The sequence below is a fragment of the Heteronotia binoei genome, chromosome 5, assembly GCF_032191835.1.
Source record: "Heteronotia binoei isolate CCM8104 ecotype False Entrance Well chromosome 5, APGP_CSIRO_Hbin_v1, whole genome shotgun sequence".
Taxonomy (NCBI): domain Eukaryota; kingdom Metazoa; phylum Chordata; class Lepidosauria; order Squamata; family Gekkonidae; genus Heteronotia; species Heteronotia binoei.
Genome location: NC_083227.1, coordinates 120,316,621 through 120,334,499, shown reverse-complemented (window position 1 = coordinate 120,334,499; position 17,879 = coordinate 120,316,621). Strand labels below are relative to the sequence as shown.

Sequence of the window (17,879 nt, the reverse complement as noted above, 5' to 3'; positions counted from 1 at the left end):
GCTTGTGATCCTGGGTGACTTTAATGTCCATGCTGATGACACGACCTCTAGTCAGGTGATGGACCTAGTGTCATCCATGGCGACACTGGGACTCTCCCAATTTGTTACAGCGCTCACTCACCAGGCAGGGCACATGCTAGACTTGATCTTTGCGGCTGGGGTTATGGTGGATGATATAACTGCAGAGGTGGTGCCATGGTCGGACCACTTTGCCCTCAAGGCTCGTGTGAATGCTCCACTCCAAACCTGTTTGGGTGGCGAGCTTATTATGGCTCGCCCGCGGAGTCAGATGGACCCTGAGCGGTTCCAAATGGTTCTATGGGATCCCTGGCCCCCTGGCGATTCTCTCGATGATCTGCTTGACTCCTGGCATGGCCAGCTCTCCAGAGCCATTGATGAGGTCGCACCTCAGTGCCCTCTGCACCCCCACGTTAAGCTGGCTCCGTGGTACAGCCCGGAGCTGCGACAGCTGAAACGAGGACTCAGACGGTTAGAGAGGCAATGGTGGCGTACTCGGGACGAAGCGACTAGAACAACTTATAGAGAGTTTATGAAGTCCTATGAGATGGCAGTCAAAGCCACAAAGAAGATTTACTTTGCGGCTAAGATTGCATCTGCAAATTCGCGCCCGGCCCAATTGTTTAGGACAATTTGGAATCTTACAACACTGCCATAAGGCAGGCCAAATGTTAAGGAATTAGAGGCAGGCTGTGAGGCTTTTGCAAAAATTTTTGCAGACAAGGTCACGTCGCTCCGCCACGACCTCCCTGCCACATTGGACACAGTATGTGAACTCAAGGCCCTGTGCCTGTCTTCTGGTGCAATCTTGGATCGCTTCGACACACTCAGCTTGGAGGAAGTCGACAGAATTCTCTCTACTATACGCCCAACAACTTGTGATCTGGACCGATGCCCCTCCTGGCTAATTAAAGCTTGCCAGAGGGAGCTAAGATGTCCTATACGGGACATCGTAAATAGATCCCTCTCGGAGGGTCTTTTTCCAACACCTCTTAAAGAGGCTGTGGTCCACCCCCTCCTGAAAAAGGTTACATCAGACCCAACCGAATTGGCACATTACTGGCCGGTCTTAAATTTGCCCTTTTTGGGCAAAATTATTGAGAGGGCAGTGGCGTCACAACTGCAGAGTTTCCTGGATGACGCTTCCATCCTAGATCCACACCAGTCCAGCTTCCGCCCGGGCCATGGGATGGAGACAGTGCTTGTCGCCCTCGTGGATGATCTCCAGCGGCATCTGGATTGAGGTGATTCGGCGGTGCTGTTGTTGTTAGACCTATCGGCTATGGTATGGTCGACCACCAGTTACTGACCTGCCGCCTCACAGACACAGGGATTCAGGGGCTGGCCTTGCAGTGGCTTTCCTCTTTCCTTGATGGTTGGGGACAAAGGGTGGCGATTGGGGGAGAGCTGTCCCAGAGGTACCTACTTAATTGTGGGGTGCCTCAGGGGGCGGTTCTTTCCCCGATGTTGTTCAACATCTACATGTGCCCTCTTGCCCAGATTGCTCAGAGGTATGGGCTGGGTTGCCACCAGTACGCTGATGACACCCAGCTCTATCTACTGATGGACAGCTGGACTGATGATGTCCCAGAAAATCTGGACCTGGCGCTGCAAGCCATGGCAGGTTGGCTTAGGTTGAGTAGGTTGAAGTTGAATCCAGTGAAGACAGAGGTCCTTTGCCTAAGCCGTGGCGGCCTAGGAAGAGAAATTCCCCTACCAGCTTTTGATGGTGCGCCACTGAAAACAGTGCACAGGATCAGGAGCCTGGGGGTGCTACTAGAGTCTTCTTTGTCAATGGAAGCCCAGATAGCAGCCACCGCTAAATCCGCCTTTTTTCATCTTAGGTGGGCAAGACAGTTGGCTCCCTTCCTGGAGCATGATGACCTGGCAACAGTGATCCATGCAACAGTCACCTCGAGGTTAGACTACTGTAATGCCCTCTACATGGGGCTGCCCCTGTGCTGAACCCGGAAACTGCAGCTAGTGCAGAACGTGGCAGTCAGACTGTTAATGGGACTCCCTAAGTGGGAAAATATACAGCCTAGGCTGCGGGAACTGCACTGGCTGCCAATTGTGTACTGGGTTTGTTACAAGGTGCTGGTTATTACCTTTAAAGCCCTATATGGCCGAGGATCTGCCTACCTTAGGGACCGTCTCTCCCCATATGTTCCCCAGAGAGTACTGAGATCTAGCTCGCAAAATCTGCTGACCATCCCTGGGCCGAAGGAGGCCAAATTGAAAGCTACAAGGGAGAAAGGCCTTCTGGTGGAATCAGCTACCAGAAGAGGTACAGGCCTTGCGGAGCCTCAACCAGTTCTGCCGGACCTGCAAGACCATCCTCTTCCAGTTGGCTTTTTAATGTGAAACTATTGTACCATCGCCATGAAAACTATGTTTTATATCAAGATTGTAGCACCAAATCAAATTGTGGTTTTAAATGGATATTTTAATTGCTGTTTTAAATGTAATTGTATATTTAATTGTTATGAAATTGGGATATTTTATTGTTGTATTACTGTAACGTTGTATTTTATGTGATGTAAGCCGCCCTGAGCCTGCTTCGGCAGGGAGGGCGGGATATAAATTAAAAATTATTATTATTCCAGGCCCCACAGCGATCCTGGCCAGCCAGGCCCAGGGAGGCTGCCGCACAGTGTGGCTGGGCCACGCGATCCCTGCTGGCCAGGGAGGCTGCTGCACAGTGCATCTGGGCCCTACAATCCTCGCCGGCTAGCCAGGCCCCAGGGAGGCCACCATGTGACTCAGCTCGGCCCAGCAATCCCTGAGGGCCAGACCAAGTGATCTCAAGGGCCATAAACAGCCCTCAGGCCAGACATTCCCCACCCCTGCTATAGATGAAGCCGAAAAAACTGGAGCATTCCCACTTACACAGCAGCAGTTCAGGTTTTGCTTCAGTGTTTCCCAATATTGGAGAAAAGCCAGAAAAACCCTAGGAAGTGCATGAACACACACCATAGTGCTGTGGGAAGTGGAGAGGGGATAACACTTCTTTACTGCCTCAAACTTGGACCAAATAACCTGTATGGAAAATGTCCTTGCATGCAAGGGAAGGGAGATAGGAGATCATATGAGTGCAGCAAAGAAGCAATGTTTATTATGATGTCTGAATGCCTCAAGTTTCAACTGAACCTCTGAAATAACACTTACCACATTCTCTAATGGATGAACATACGTACTGGTAACACTCACAGGAGCAGTCCATTCATGATGTTGTTTGTGCACGTGTTTATAGAAGAAAGGGTGGTGGAGAAACCTGCATGAGAAGAGGCAGGATATGTTCCCTATTTTAAATGGGACTGATCTTCTGAAATCAAAGGTAGATTACTGTATCACACACTACATAGGTCTGTCTTAGAAGAAAACTTACACTCCAGATGGTGCAGTTTGTGTAACTACTACTGGGCACTAGGTAGAGTATGTACATTACTGTCCTGCAGTCAGATCTTCTGTTAGTTACCACCTTCATTTCCAAGTACTAGTTATTACCTAGAAACCCCTTAATGATTTTGGTTATATCTTTACAGCCTGGGGTCATTTTGTAGAAAAATAGGTGGCAGAGCTCATTAGCATAACTCATTAGCATATGCCCCCCCCCAGCCAGAAGCAACCTGACGCAAGAAAGGAGACCCCCAGGCAAGTGAGGCCTGCTTGGGCTGGCTAGAGATCCAGCCAACCCAAACAGGCCTCACTCACCTGAGGCTCTCCTTGGCTGCCCTCCCCCCCACAGTAAAAAGGTCAGCAAGCCACCCACTGCCCAAAATTACTTAAGAAGTGGAGAAAGGGTGGTGCGAACTTCTCCAGGCTTAATGAGGGCTTCTGGGGGTGTGGCAAAGCTCCTGGTGGCTGGCTGGCTGGCTGCCCGCTCTCCTAATGCAGGGATTGTTACACAGTTGCGCCTACTATTCACTGGACAAGGTAGGTGGAGAGGAAGAGGGGGAACTGTCAGAAAGGTTCAGGAGCTGTGCTCCTGTGAACTCCTGCTGAATCTGAGGTCTGTTTACAACATCACCTCTTTTGATATGTTCTGGTAAGACACCTTTGCTCATTTGAGCACAGCCTTCTGAAGGTGCCCCCCTGAAAAAGAGTCACAGGTGCACTGGCTTGCCTGTATAAGGTCAATAAGGCTCCCACTTGTCTGTCATTTCACAGAGTGTGTAAAATGAAATTCTACAGGAGGGCAGTTTTTCTAAAGGTAATTTTGAGTTGTCTGATTGTCTTCCACATTCATGCTGTAATTTGTTGGATGTATTACACTTTATTCCCACCCTCTAATTGTAAAATCCAAGCTAGGATGTATGGCATTATTTTTTTCCTTATTTTCTTGATTGTAATCCAGTTTCGATACATAGTCAAATAGTCTTAAGTGCACCATCCTCATAACGCTGTAATCTGTTTTTGAGTCTTAATGAGAAAGGCAGATTAAAAAATGAAAGAAAAAAGCCAAAAGACTCTCAGTGATTTAACTTCCACTTGGCAGGCAAAAGATTCTTGATTCAATCATTGTCATTTCCAGTTAAAAAGGGCACATAGGTGATGTGAAGGACCTCTGCCTAAGACCCTGGAGAGCTATTGCCAGTCTGTGTTGACTTTATGGACCAAAGGAGTCACTATAAAGCAGCTTCATATGTTGGTGCATGTTCAGTCAAACAAGTGACTACATCATTGTACTAGATTGCTGCATCCTATTTGTTATATAAACCAGGGAATGCAAGACCTTTTGCAGCCTGTATTGTTAACTATAAACAGGCAGATTTTGATTTAATTAAACCAATTAATAGAGAAGTCCCACTTTGTTACTTTACGATAATTAACCCCTTACCAATGAGTGTAAAAAAACAGCATTTCCTCCAGTAGTGTATAGACAGCCAGCTCAAGAAGAAACCAGTGGAAGGTGGGCAATGACAAACTGAAAGGATCACCTCTCTGTTTCAAGACGGGCAATGACAGCATCATCAGTGGAACAAAGATGAAAATTTGATTGAGCAGTCCTATAAGGACAGTCTTGCGTAGTTTTGCTCTGTCAACCTAGAAGAGAAAGAAAATACATCTGCTTCCTAAGGAATTGAAAATGCTTTAAGTAATGAGCTCTCTTAGCTCTGATACTACCAATTAACTGTTGGAGCCAGGGCATAGATCTGTAACCCACCACCACCACCAAGTTGATACTAGGGATGGGCACAAACTAGTTCACAAGCCAAAATTTGGCACTAACTTGACCTGGTTCGGTGCCTTCCTCAAACATTTACTAGACCTTTGTCTGCTTTGGCTGTAAGCCATTTAACCTGATGGTTTTACTGTTGGTTTTCACTAGGCTTGCCAATCCCCAGGTCCCAGTGGGGGTTCTTCTGCTTTCCCAGGCTCCTTCCTGTCCCCAGTCAGCTGGCTGGCAGGGGGAAGCCCCGCCCCCAGAGAACAATGTGCCTTTCCACCTCCGGAGGCTTCAGTCCCCGATTGGAAAGGCTTCCTCTTGGGATGGTGTGTCTGTGTTACTTTGAAGAAGTTGGCAGCAACTCATGAGTAGAGAGGCCAATCCCTCACTTCCGAGTTGCCAGAAACGGAGTGGGGAGGGAAACGTCTGCTGAGCACTTCATTATTCCCTATGTGGAGATTGATTCTCATAAGGTATAATGGGGAATTGATCTGGAGGTTTCAGGGGCTCTGGGGGAGCTGTTTATTGAAGTAGAGGCACCAAATTTTCAGTATAGTATCTAGTGCCCAAAGTACCCCCCAAGTTTCAAAATGATTGGACCAGGGGGTCCAATTCTATGAGCCCCAAAAGAAGGTGCCCCTATCCTTTATTATTTCCTATGGAAGGAAGACATTTTTAAAAGTGTGCTGTCCCTTTAAATGTAATGGCCAGAACTCCCTAAGTGTTCAATTATGTTTGTCACACCCTTGTTCCTGGCTCCGCCCCAATGTCTCCTGGCTCCACCCCCAAAGTCCCCAAATATTTCTTGAATTGGATTTGGCAATCCTAGTTTTCACCTGTTGGTTTGGCTTAAGAGACCACTGAAATGGCTGCCAGCCATTTAAACCTAACAGCAGTACAGGTCATTCCATCAGTGGTTAGATTTAAATAGCTCCCTCCACAGGCTTCAAAGCAGAGGGAAGCAAAATGGATGGGTTAAATAGCTGCTGGCCATTTAATCCTTCCCAGGCAAGCCACCCCCTCTGTTACCAGGATAATGGGGGATCTAAACTGGCTGGTTCAGGAGCTACCCGAAATCAAACCAGAATTTTTAGATTTTTGCCCATCCCTAGTTGATACTATTACAAACTGCTTTGTGTGTGAAATGACTCCCTTCCCCCATCCCCTAACTGGATCAGGTCATACCTAGGCAACTATGGGGGATGAAACTGGGCTGTGTCAAGCTAGCTAAGAATAAACTACAGGCTTATTTTGTTCTGGTACTACGGTAACATGGGCCTGTAGTTTTGGGTCTTGACTTCACTACTTCAACAGCAAGGCTAGGGTCCCGGCCCCATTACTTGCCACCCCCCAATTTTTAGATTTTATTTCTTGTGTTTGTCACCACTGCTGGGCCATGAGTTTTGAGTCAGAAGGGAGAAAAAAAAGGAGGGCAAGGAGGCAGCTGGGGGTGGGGGGAGAAATGGTGCTTTGAGGGCCTTCTGGCATTTCCCCTCTGCCTTCCATATCAGTTGAGTCAGGCCATGTCTGAGGTAGACAATGGGGGGAGGCCCAGGGAAGAGACAAGGCCTGAGATGCTGCCTCAGGACAGAGACCCACCTCAGCCGCCTCCTCATCCCCAAAATGTGAAGCCAAAATGAAGAGAAACAGCACAGGGGATACGCTGTTGGAGCCAGGGCATAGATCTGTAACCCACCACCATCACCAGGTTGATACTAGGAATGGGCACAAACTGGTTCACAACCCACAGGGGATATGCTGCCCATCAAGAGATGGGAGAGAAGATGACCAGCAAAAGCTACCAGGATGAGTGGGTGGCTGCCAGGGAATACCTGGCCCAGGGGGCGCAGCTGGAAGACAGAGGGAGGGAGCCTAAGGAGGGGGCACACAGTCACACCAGGGAATGCTCATTTGCAGAGCAGCTCCAATGGAAGCGGCCTGGGGGAGAGACTGGATCTGCAACCCGCCCCCCCCTGCCATCGGATTGAGTTTGATTTCAAACAATTTTATTAGTAACATATGGTAATAAATTTCAATTTCTTACTTCATTAATAATTACTTTTTTTTAATCTATCCCATATATTACTTTCTACCCACCCCTCCCCCCGTTACTTGACCCCCACTGGTGTTATATACTTAAAATCTTAATATTAAAGGTACCCTTAATTAATAAGAACCAAAATTAATATCCTCCTCCCTCTTGTACTTAGTCATTATCAAAAATTGTCCAATGTCCTTTTATTTTCCACTCTTTTTCTACGTATTGTCTAAACTTTTTCCACTCCATCTTAAATACTATCTTCTTTTGGAAATTTTTCCATTTGTAATCGCAACAGAAAAGTCTCTGCAACTTTGTTAAATTTGTATCCCAAGATCTTAGAAATCTCTTGTTGAATCATCTGCCAGTACTTTTTCGCTCTTTCACAAGTCCACCACATATGGTAGAAAGATCCTTCATGTTTTTTACATTTACAACATCTATCTGGCATCTTATTGTTCATCTTTGCCAACCTTTTAGGAGTCATATACCATCTGTACATCATCTTAAAACAGTTTTCTTTAATACTCTGACATGTTGAGAGTTTCATAGAGTTCTTCCACAAATATTCCCATGTGTCCATCTGTATTTCTTTATTTACATTAATTGCCCACTTAATCATTTGAGATTTCACTACTTCATCTTCCGTAGACCATTTTAAAAGTAACATAGATTTTCAAAATTAATTTTTCATTATCTCCAAGCAGAACTTTTTCCATTTCTGTTTGTTCTCATCTTATTCCTTCAGTTTTAACATCGCTTTCCACCAAACTTTTTATCTGTTGCATTTGAAACCAATCATACTTATTATTCAACTCTTCAGCAGTTTTCAATTCTATTTTACTGCTTTGTATTTTTAATGATTGATTATATGACATCCCTTTTTCCTCTCCTGTCTCAGCTGTTATTCTTATTACTTCTGCTGGCACTATCCATAGTGGTTTTCTCTCATCGCCATATTTCTTATACTTCATCCAAACATTTAGTAGATTATTTCTTATATAATGGTGAGGAAAAAAAATCCGACTTTTCCCCCCATCGAATTGAGTTGAAGGGTTCAAATGTGGTGCAGGTGTAGGCTTGCCAATCCCCAGGTCTCAGCGGGAGTTCTCCCACTTTCCCAGGCTCCTTCCTGCCCCCAGTCAGCTGTGTCTGTGAGAGAGAGATGATTTACAGCTGCTTGGGTGAGGAAATGAAGACTCTATTCAGGGGAACTGCACTGCTGTGTTTTTATTTATTTTATGGAAAGTCTCCTGACTCCACCCCCAAAGTCTCCTGGCCTTACCCCCAAAGTCCCCAGATATTATCTGAGTTAGATTTGGCAACCCTATGCAGGTGCCCCCCTTCTTTTGCATGCATGGGGCCCCTACCCATCTGGTAACCGAGCTTGAGGGGAGCAGGTTTAATAATCCCTACTTTCTGCATGGCTTTGTGCCCCACTAAATGAAAAATCCCAGCTATGTCTGCCCCAATAAACAAAAATCCTGCCTATGGCCCTGCAGAAACACAGCTATCCACCTGAAACTACCTTCAGTGAGAGTACTCATCATTTAATCTTCAGGTTTTGGGCTACATCCTGCACTTAAGCAAAGGTTTTGGAAATAAAGTTTGGGAGTTAACAGCTTTTTCATATTGTGTATTGTCAGGGAGATAAGTGCATGAACTTCCTATCTATTTCTCTCTCTGATTTTGGAAATAGGATGCTCCAGATCTAGGAAACGATCTCAGGTCAGGAAGTTAGATTACATGGGCCACTGCATTCCTTCTAGCTCTGGATCTAATCTTCCTATCCCCTGTACATCCACAGCACAGGATAAAAATCATGCTAGTTATATGTGTTCAGGAAAGGCATGTTCTATTACAAATACAGATAATCAGAAACATTGACATGCATCTTGGATTTTTATGGTTGAAAAATGTATAGAATTGATTTTATTGTATATTCTGTTTTTTAATATTTTATATGTTTTTTGTTAGCTGCCCTGAGCCCGTTAGGGGAGGGCGGGATATAAATTTGATTAAATAAATGAATAAATAAAATTATAGTTAATACCCATTTAAAACAAAGGAATTTGAAAGGCCCAGGATGGTAGTACAGAGAATACTTTCATTCAGTGAAAACTATTTTTTTTTTAAGTTTTCTGGGTCAGAGTAGTTTAAGTAATACCTGAGCTAAACTGGCTGATAGTAGTCCGGGCAATGGCTCACGTCCACATTGAGCTGGATTCTAAATTATTTTGAGGCATATTACTAAAAAGTTATTAAATTCATCAGCAAATGTAGAACTGTTGATTTACAGCTGCTCTACTATTAACAGACATTCCTATCTATGTGATTTGGTTCCACCTATCACCCCAGAACAGCTAGCACTTTTACAAATAGCTAATGAACTGTCTTGTCTGCTTCCATTCCAGTTTTGGTTATTTCTTTTACTGGGTGAAATATGGTAGATTAAATGCCCACTTTTGTAAACAGGATATTGCCTTTGACAAATGCAGCATTAGTATGATTTTGGCTGTCAAGTGACTTAAAAGGCAGCGGTGGGGGGGCAGGAATGCCACATATATTTTACATGAATTTAAACTTAAATTGCATGGATTTCAGCCTGCCATATTTTGAAGCAGGCAGCGTAACAAATTCAGTCTTATTAAATAAGACAAGTTGATTCAGAGGCTCAGAAAAAGCTCATTGTCATGTTCCTGAAAAAGCAGTGCTCCAGAATGCAATTGGAAAACTGCATATTTAAATAATTTAACCAGCAAGCCAGGGACAATTGCATTACCTGTCCAAGGTGTGTCCAATGTAAAGAATCAAATACCTGCATTCTAAAGTGGTGTAGTCTTAGGAAGACTCTACCATGTACCTTTCTCTCAATGTTCACCTCCATTCAGAGACAACTAAAATATGCCAAAAAAGAAGGAAATTAAACCCCCACTCCACTCATTAAAAAAATTGAATTACATCCCTTTGGGCAGGCTTGGGAAAATTAGAGAACTGCTACAAATGCCTCTAGTGTATTCACCTGTTCTGGTGCATACTTGATTCACAAAGCACTTCACCCTTAGAATCATTCAGTTCAGTTGAAATCATTCAGTTCAGTTGAAATGTTTGACCAGTCATCCAACTGAAGAATCTCCCTTGTTAATTTCAAGGACTGTCTGAATGTGTAATGGAAATCATGTTTCAAAGGTTCATAAACAATGAATGGCGCCAACTCAAACAATTCCTAGGCAACACTGGAGTTAGATTTCTGGGAGTCCATAACAGTTGTCCATAGCCTGAGTGGCAGCTCTAGGTGCCAATCATGGTGCTCCCACTGCTCTATGGGAGCAGACACCCTGACTCAGCTACTTTCACTTTGCAGCACTAAGAGAGAAGAGTTGTATTGAGAACTGAAGCTGAGCTTTCCTGGGGGCACTAGCTTTGGGGGAGCTATAACACAGATATTCCAAATCCAATCTTCACCAAATTTGGGGGTGGGTGGAGGAGAGGCTGCTGAAGACTCAGTGAGTTTGGCATCCCTAACTTGTGAGGGGGCTGTTCTACACCTTCTGAACCAAACAAACCATGAACCACCGGTTCAGGCAACCAAACAAATCATGAACCAACATGAACCACCATTTTCCCAGTGGGTGGCCATCCATAATTCAGGCCATTAGTGAGCTACTTACTGAAGGAAATGGAGTGAGATCTTCACTGGAACAAGGACAGTAGAATCAGCATCCCTTCTTCCTTGGCATTAAATACCATAGCATCTAACAAACATATCCTTTGTTGCCCAGCAACTGTCTTACAGATGTCCAGGACCAGGACATGCTGATGGAATGCAGCCAAAGTGCCCTGGGACAGAGTGGAATGTGCCATCACATCTAGAGCTGTTTATTGCTCTGTAGCAGGAAATTATAGCTGCTACCACTCACTGAGATATCAACTGGGATGAGGCTGCTCTGCCTTTTGTGGAACCCCATTAACAAATAAAGACTTGCTCTTGCAAAATGGTCTGGTTCTTTCTAAGTAACATAAGAATGCTCTCTTCACATCAAGTGAGTAAAGGGCAAACTCTGCCTCTGAAACGGGAAATATAAAACACCAGTAGGATGATGTCCTAGGCTAAATGAAATTTGGACACCACTTTAGGGAGAAAATCCAGGCTTGGATGCAAAACAACTCTTTCAGGGAGCGGGTGTGTGTGTGGGGGGGACTGAGGAAAGGCAGGTTGACTCTGAGGGCCACCAACTCACTTACCCTGCTGGCCAAAGTGATGGCTACCAAAAAAGCAACCTTCCTTGACAATAGGGCAAGAGAACACACAGCTAGCAGCTGAAAAGCTTGTCATCAAGCTTGTCAAAACCAAAGGCAGGGAATGCTGAGGGGCAATATGAGGTAAGAAAAAGTTGTGCTAACATGGGCAAAAACCATGGTGTCCTGGGATTCAATATGAAAGGCTGAGGCACCAAATGGTTTTAACTTAGATACTGCAAGCCCTGACCAGGCAAGAAACTGCAGATACTCCAATATGGAGGACAAAGGGCATGTAAAGGGACACTCCTCTCTTGGGGCCAGCCAGGACTGGAATTGAAGCCATTTTCTGTTGTACGCATACCAAGTGGATAGTTTGTGTGCTTGTAGTAAAACATCCATGACCCCCTGGGAAAAGGAAGGTCTTACTGCCTGCTTCTCCAGGCTGTTAGATGCAGATTAGGTACATCATGATGTAGACATGCACTCTGGACTAAGAGATCCGGCACAGGGAGAAGAGGTAGCATTCCCTTCTGCTAGGCATAGGAGCTCCTGAAACAAAATCTGCATGGCCAGTGTGGAGCTATGAGAATACAGTCTGTCCCCTCTGACCTTATCTTCCTTACTACCCTGTTCAAAAGAGGTAAAGTCATAAAAGAGCACCCAACCAGGAGAAATGGAAGGGGTCTCCGCTGGAAGCAGAGTCACTCCCTGCAAAATGCATAGCTGTCGTCATGGCGTACTTTAGAACTAAGGGCTGTACCATTTTCCCGTATTTGGATGACTGGCTGTTGGTGGCCAAATCACGGGAAGGGTTGCAGGAACAAATAAAGTTTGTGTTGAGCACTTGCACTAGGTTAGGACTCATAATAAATTATGAGAAGTCACATTTAATTCCATCACAGCAGGCCCAGTTTATTGGGGCATATCTAGACTCACAAGAGAATAGGGCTTTTTTGCCTAGAGATAGAGCTCTGAGTCTAAAGAGGATGGTAAGGGCCTTCCAACGGAAACGTTTTCAGTCTGTTCAAATGATACAACAAGCCCTTGGCTTGATGGCGTCTACAACTGCTGTGGTTCCCTTTGCTAGGTTGCACATGAGGGAGCTACAAAACTGGTTTATAAGGCGGTTTGATATATGGGTGCATTCCCCACATCAAGGCTTTAACATCCCTAGAATGGTGATTAGATCACTGGAATGGTGGACTTCAGACTTACATTTATTTGAAGGAGTTGAATTTGGGCCATGGTCACCTGAAGTAGTACTGATGACGGATGCCTCAAGGGTGGGCTGGGGTGCACACTGTGAAGGTATTCAAGTGCAGAATACATGGCCATGGTCGCATTCTGGCTATCACATCAATGTATTAGAGTTAAGAGCAATTAAGTTGGCTTTAACAACTTTCTCAGATAGGTTACAGAAGAAGAAGGTGCTGGTACAAACAGACAATTCTGCAGCTATTTATTACATGAACAGGCAGGGAGGGACCAGCTCTTTGAGGCTGTGCAAGGTGGCACAGGCCATAGCAATTCGCTTAAGATCCTCTCTTCAAGCAATCCACATAGTAGGAGTTGCCAACCAGGAAGCGGACTCCCTGAGAAGCAAGTTTCTGGTCAATTATGAGTGGTCCCTGCAAGAAAAATATATCAACCCAATTTTTGCAAAGTGGGGAATGCTGAAAGTAGACCTGTTTGCTATGGGCCAGTCAACAAAAGCGCAAATTTTTTGTTCATGGGGAGGCCACAGTCAGAAGTCAATAGGGGATGCATTTCAGTTCCGGTGGAGAGGAGAACTGCTATATGCATTCCCACCTTTCCCCCTGATTCCAAGGGTCCTGGGAAAGATAAAGGTAGATCGATCCAGGATGATTTTAGTGGCCCCATTTTGGCCAAGACAGGTCTGGTTCCCAGAGTTGCTAAGGCTGTCCCATGGGAATTTCGTTCCTCTCCCACAGGTTCCCGACTTGCTAGTTCAGGTCAGAATTTACCACAAGGTGCAGGACTTGCATTTGACAGCATGGTATATAGAGCTGTGAATGAGGAGTTTTCGGAGGAGGTGCTACAGGTATTAAGAGAGGCCCGTAAGCCCTCTACTCGTCGATCTTATGAGAGTAAATGGGATCATTTTGAGAAGTGGTGTAAGGAAAAGAACTGATGCCCATTTACTTGTCCAATATCAATAGTTTTAGAGTATTTACTATTTTTAGCACAGAGTGGTTTGGCAGTGTCATCGATTAGGGTTCACCTAGCAGCAATCTCTGCTTGCCATATGGAAGTGGAAGGTACCACTGTTTTTGCTAATAAAATAACCAAATGTTTTTTAAAGGGTTTGTTACATAGGTTTCCACCAATACCTGGTATTGTTCAGCAATGGTCTTTGTCTTTGGTATTGGCATATTTAATGAAGGCCCCATTTGAACCTTTAAATTTGTGTACATTGTCTTTTTTATCATGGAAGACATTGTTCTTAGTGGCAATGACTTCCATTAGAAGGGTGAGTTGGCAGCATTAAGAGTAGATCAGCCTTATCTGCTATGTTTTGAGGGCAAGGTTGTTCTTCATCCAGCAAGAAAATCCCTACCAAAGGTAGTTAGTAGATTTCATTCGGCACAGGATTTATCACTGCCAGTTTTTTCCCCTAATTTATCTTCTGAGGCAGAGAAGAGATTGCATATGTTAGATGTTAAAAGGGCTTTATTGTATTACATTAGTCGAACAAGACAGTTTTGCAAGACGAAGACACTATTTGTGTGCTATTGGGGTCCTAGAGAGGAACTCCAGCATCTTCTCAGACCTTATCTAGATGGCTGGTTACTATTATTGGCCATTGTTATAGATTAGCAGGGGTCCCCTGTCCAGTTGGAGTAAGAGCTCATTCAACGAGAGCTATGGGTTCATCAGTAGCTGCAAGGAGAGGAGTTCCATTAGTGGAGATCTGTAAAGCCGCAACTTGGTCCTCAGCAGAGACATTTGTACGACACTATGCACTGGATCTGCAGCAACGTTGAGATGCAGATGTGGGAAAAGCAGTTCTTCATTCGCTATTTCAATAAGAAACTCACCCCACCATTATCAAGGTGAGAAGCTCGAGAGTGGGTGGGGATGCACAGCAAGACGGACGATGAAAAACAGTATTGCACTTACCTGTAACTGTTGTTCATCAACGACTTCTGTGCACACACACATTCCCTCCCTCCCTCCCCACTGTGAGTTCTCATTGATGCAGTAGGTTTAGAACTTATGGCGGCGGAAGTGGAACTGGGGGAATGTGGGTGGTCTGCTGTTATGGGGAGTCCGTTAAATGGGGGTAGTACAGACATAGTGACGAATAGCAAGAGATAACCGCAAACTGAGCCAAAGAGACTGATAATAGTAGACACGCCGACAAGGAGAGACTCCACACCAGTTCTTCCAGAACTATAAGTGTATTTACAGATATTAACAGAAGTGCAATATATTTACAATACAGAGCTTCAAAGTGCTTCGCCAGACTATCAATCATACAAAGAGGAAAAAGTCTCTAGCACTCAGCTCCTTATATATTCCAGCCCACCAATCAGATGAATATGTTGACTCACTGTGACTTAGGTACTTTCCAGGCATTGCATCAGCCGGCCTTGTCACATGACTTCACTGCTTTGACAATAGATGAGCTGACATGCTTCACTTGTAAGCTACCAGTCACTGACACACCTCCTTAGATTACAAGTTAATGCATGCCCAACAACAATGTTAGCTTCACATGTTTCTCAGTGCACAAACATTTGGTATATAGGTCTGCAACATTATCGTCTGTAGAACATTTTACCAATGACGTAACACCACGACTGATTGCCTCCTTTACATTATAATACCGTATTAGTATATGTTTGCTTCTCCCTTTTGCACAGAGATTCTCAGCCAACTGTTTGGCAGCAGAACTGTCACTCATGACAGATATTGGCAATTTACATTGCATATTCATATCTGTTAACAGTTGTACAATCCACTCAATACTGAGTATACAGTAATTTAAAGCACCAAATTCAGCCTCACACTGAATGAGTTAGAAAACACATTATTATCAGACAGGGAACAGTACTCCCTTTTGCATGGCTGCTAGCCAAGCTTCCTTTTCCTCCTGCGGCAGTGATAACACTTCATTATAATTTCAGGTTCTGTTATAAAAACATGATTTACACTGTTATTATATCCATATCGGACAGGAGGAACTCCGTTGGTGCTCCGGGAAGACACTCTCGGCACTTGATCAGCACTCTGCTCATGCTCAGACACTTCCTGTTTTACATTTACAGGCATTTGCACAGTTTCTGGCTCAATCTCCAGCTCAGAACTGTTATCAGTTAATGGCAACCATACATGAGTCTTTCCCTCAGTTCCATGTATCCTTTGCCAATTACCATGTTCGCTGAAATTAGCTGATCTGCTCAGAGTGATCTTTTTATTAGCATCACTAAATCGGTATGATTTCATGTGTGTCTGATACCCTAGAAATACTAGTTTCTTGGATCTTGCACCTCCTTTCCGTCTTAGTGGTAAAGGGATGTTAACCCAAGCTTTAGATCCAAACACTTTTAGGAACTCTAAGCTTGGTTCCTTATTGTACAAAGCAATATAAGGAATATTATTTGTAGCTTTGGTCCAAAGTCTGTTATGCAGAAATGTAGCCACCAAAATTGCTTCAGCCCAATAGGCTATAGGTAACTCTGCATCAGACAACATAGCATACATCATCTGTTGTAGTACGGCATTTCCCCATTCTGCAATCCCATTTTCCGCGGGAGTTGCTGGGTTTGCTACTCTATGCACAACACCATGTTTTTCCAGCCATGTATTAAACTGAGTAGACATAAACTCTCCACCTTTATCAGACTGTACAGCTTTCAGCTGCACCCCAAGTTGTTTCTGCACCTTTGTTGCCCACAACTTAAAACAGTTAAATACCTCAGATTTCTGCTTAAGTACATATGACCAACAATATCTGCTATAGTCATCTATGATCACTAACAGATATCTGTTGGATGAGTGGCTCTTTGAGAATGGTCCCACTATGTCGGTATGGACCAACTCTAGTGGCCCTTTAGACACTCTCAGACTTTCTTTAGCTACAGGGAACGCTTTACTTTTCACCAGTTTGTATATTTGGCAGTCTAAATATGCCTTGCAGTTCTTCACTGATGCATTTGGTAACAGTGATAAAGTTTTGTTTATAGTGTGGAAGCTAGAATGACCCAGTCTGCAGTGCAGCAAATGAACACATGAATCATGTGGACATATATTAGACACCTGCTCTGCTTTTGCAGACATGCTTTCCACAACATACACACCATCTATTATTCTCCCCCAGGAATGAACCTTACCATTTTTAGACACTTTACAATCTTTATCAGTGAAAGACACATCAAACCCTGCTTTTGCTAATGCACTTACACTGAGCAGATTTGACTTTAGCTCCGGTACACAGAGCACCTCCTCCAGCTCACGCCCCAGAGCTGGAAAACTTACCCGGCCTTTACACACTACCTCTGACTCAGACCCATCTGTGAGGTTTACATGTGCTACAGCAGGCTTTTGGGCATTTTTAATCAAACTTTTATCAGTACAAATATGACTGGTTGCACCAGAGTCCACCAGCCAAACAGTCTTTAGTTCAGTAGCTCCTGCAGTCACCAGTCTTGCTTGCTCACGGCTCCCAGATGATGACGACAGTGTCTTCTTCCGCTGCTTTCCATCCTCCGTGCAGAACCGTCTGATGTGATTTGTAGATCCACATCGATAGCACTTTTGAACATGAAGAGCAATCGAGCCGACCTCCTGTTGCTGCCTCACAACAGGCTTCAAACTTGGCACAGAACTCCGCTCACTCCCACCGGCAGGTGCACAGGCTCCGTTCCCAGAATGGGATTCTGCAGTCATCCTGTCCTGATAGTCATAGAGACGAGTGCAAACATAGTCCATGGTCAGCATTGTGCTATCTACAGCCTCTAATGAGGTAATTAGTGGCAAATATTCTCCCGGCAGCGATGAAAGTAAAATATAAACTCGGTCATCAGCCGCAACAGCTTTTCCTCTTGTCTCCAACTCCATGAAACAGTCAGTTAGAGCCTTAATGTGATCTTTGACACAACTTCCTGGACTCATCAGCGCACGGTACATCTTACGCATCAAGGCCATAATCGAACCAGCGGTTGTGCGCACGTACATACCACGCAGAGCATTCCAAGCCTCACTTGCGGTGGCTTTGCCTCTCACGTAGACAAGTTGGTGGTCTCCCACACAAAGAATAATGTGGGCAAGAGCCTTCTGCTTTTGAGCTGCCTCATTAGCTGTAGGATTTACAGGAGGGTTAGAAACAAACACCCACAGTCCTTCCCTCCGTAGAAAATATTCCATCCGGAGAGACCACACAGCATA

At 44.6% G+C, this 17,879-nt stretch overlaps 1 protein-coding gene across 1 annotated transcript in view; it reads right to left on the bottom strand.

Annotated features, from left to right (window-relative positions):
• The window catches only part of FAXDC2 (fatty acid hydroxylase domain containing 2), a 57,494-nt gene that overhangs the window by 10,865 nt on the left and 28,750 nt on the right, over window positions 1-17,879 (bottom strand). Inside the window, exons 8-9 of the mRNA XM_060240278.1 lie at window positions 4,859-5,064; window positions 3,187-3,292 (exon numbers count right to left, since the gene is read on the bottom strand). Of these exons, the coding sequence (XP_060096261.1) occupies window positions 3,187-3,292; window positions 4,859-5,064 (312 nt within the window). The remainder of the gene's footprint in view (window positions 1-3,186; window positions 3,293-4,858; window positions 5,065-17,879) is intronic.